The 2279-nt window shown below is 62.7% G+C and overlaps 1 protein-coding gene across 1 annotated transcript; it reads right to left on the minus strand.

The window, feature by feature from the left end:
* Positions 1-557: 557 nt before the first annotated feature.
* On the minus strand, positions 558-1745 carry Sox11 (SRY-box transcription factor 11). The gene has a single exon (XM_038317843.1). It carries the CDS (start codon positions 1743-1745, stop codon positions 558-560), a length of 1188 nt encoding a protein of 395 aa, XP_038173771.1.
* Positions 1746-2279: the final 534 nt, after the last annotated feature.

Below are 2279 nucleotides of genomic sequence, written 5' to 3' on the forward strand. Positions count from 1 at the left end.
AGGTTGCAATGGTCCCTTTTTGTGTTGTTTTTTTAATCACCAGTTCTTTTTTAGATCTCTTAAGAAAAAAAATCAACTCCCTAGAGTAACAGTTGTGCCGCCAAAAGGGTCCTCTGCCGACGTCTCTCAGACTTCAAAAAGCCACAAGCTTCAAACAGCGCCTTCCGGAGCGGGGCCTCCTCCCCTCCCCCCGCCCGGTCCCCTTCGCCTTTGTTGCAATCACGAATTTCAGGAAAAAGAAATAAAAATTACAAAACACGTTTTCTTAGGGGTGGGGAAATCACAACTCCAGACTAGGTATGCAGCTACCTTGAGACACGATAAAGGAAGGGAAGGGTGGGGAGACCAAAAAAAAATTTTTTTTTAAAATTAAAAAAAAACCTGGAAAAATCTCTTTAAAACTACTCATTTCACTTTTAACTCCACCAACATTTCACCACCTTTTCCAATTTCTCTGCGCCACATCTCTGACCGTGAGCATCTTCTCCCCCTCCCCCCTCCCACCATCCTCTTTATCCTGACCGCCACGACTGCCTCCCGAGGAGCCCTGTGCCCCTTCAATACGTGAACACCAGGTCGGAGAAGTTCGCCTCCAGCCAGTCCCCCGCGATCATCTCGCTCAGCTCCGGCGTGCAGTAGTCGGGGAACTCGAAGTGGGAGCCCAGGCTGCCCTCGCTGAAGGAATCCAGGTCCTTATCCACCAGCGACAGGGACAGGTTCCCCGCCGCGCCCGCGCCCAGAGGCTGCTCGCAGGCGCTGTGCGCGCCCTGGGAGAAATTCAAGCTCAGGTCGAACATGAGGTCGTCGGCGTCCTCGGCGCCGCTGCCGCTGCTGCTGCCGCTGGAGGAGGAGGTGGACACGCACCGCGAGGACGCGGGTGACAGCGCGGGAGGCGCGGGCGGAGGCTGCTGCTTGGTGATGTTCTTGAAGCTGTAGTACAGCCGGCCGCCCGCGCGCACCTCGTCGTACAGGCTGGCGCCCTCGGGGGACTCGGCCGCGCTGCTGAGCGTGGGGCTGGCGGGGACCTTGGCCACGCTGTAGCGCCTCAGCAGCTGCGGGGGCTGCTGCTGCGCCGGCGGCGGCAGCAGGTGCGAGTGCGCGGGCTCGTCGTCGTCGTCGTCCGCGTCCGGCTTGGGCCGCAGCTGCAGCTCGTCGTCCTCGTCGTCTTCTTCGTCGTCGTCGTCCAGGAAGACGCACTTGGCCGCCTTGCCCGCGCCGCAGTCTCCGGGCTGCACCGCCTTGCCCGCGCCCGCCTTGCCCGCCGGCGCCTTCAGCTTGGCGCACTTCTTGCCGGGGCCCTTGGCCGCCTTGGCGCCCGCTGCGCTCTTGTCGGGGCTCTGGCCCGCGCTGGGCTTGGCCGCCGGGTCCGTCTTGGGCTTTTTGCGCGGCCGGTACTTGTAGTCGGGGTAGTCAGCCATGTGCTTGAGGCGCAGGCGCTCCGCCTCCCGGATGAACGGGATCTTCTCGCTGTCCTTCAGCATCTTCCAGCGCTTGCCCAGCCTCTTGGAGATCTCGGCGTTGTGCATGTCTGGCGACTGCTCCATGATCTTCCTGCGCTCGATCTTGGACCACACCATGAAGGCGTTCATGGGCCGTTTGATGTGGCCCGACGCCGTCTTGCACCAGTCCGGGTCGCTCTCGTCCAGGGCCACCGGGCTGCACGCCATGAACTCGCCCTCCTCGGTGTCCAGCGCGTCCCGGGGCAGGTTGCTCTCGGCTTCCGAGCTCTCGGCCTGCTGCACCATGGTCCGCGGCGGGGCTGGGCGCTTGGTCTCCTGCGCGGGCGCCCCTCCCCCTCCCGCCCCTCCACCTTCCCCGGCAAGTTGCAAAGTCCTCGGCCGCGCGCGTCCGCGGCTGCCCCCCTCCCCCCCGGCCCCGTTCCCTGCTGCGGCGGCGGCTGCGGCGACCGGAGAGGAGGCGGCGGCGGCCCGGGACCCGCGCGCTCGCTCTCTCTCACTCGCTCGGCTCGCTTTCTCGCTCTCCCGCTTCTGGCAGCCGCCGCAAGCGCCGGACTCCGAGCACTTCCAGGCGCGCGCGCTTCTTCTGCAAAAAGTTGAGGGCTCTCTCTCAACTCGTTATCAGGGTGTCATATGGGTGACATCACTCCTCCAGCCAACCAATGGCTGTGCCCGACCCCGCCCATCTCCCGTTATTAACAACAGGTCCCGCCCCTATCTCCGCCCCCTGGCCAGTTTGCAAAGATGGGGGGGTTGTCTAGAAATATGTTATTTTTTTCAAAAGAAATCCGCGAGTGAGTACTGCTGTGCGTGTCTCCAGGG

The sequence above is a fragment of the Arvicola amphibius genome, chromosome 2 (genome assembly GCF_903992535.2).
Source record: "Arvicola amphibius chromosome 2, mArvAmp1.2, whole genome shotgun sequence".
Classification (NCBI taxonomy): Eukaryota; Metazoa; Chordata; class Mammalia; order Rodentia; family Cricetidae; genus Arvicola; species Arvicola amphibius.

Bases quoted from the DNA above. Each gene is read 5' to 3' on its own strand.
- Sox11 (XM_038317843.1), bottom strand. From the start codon at position 1,745: ATGGTGCAGCAGGCCGAGAGCTCGGAAGCCGAGAGCAACCTGCCCCGG.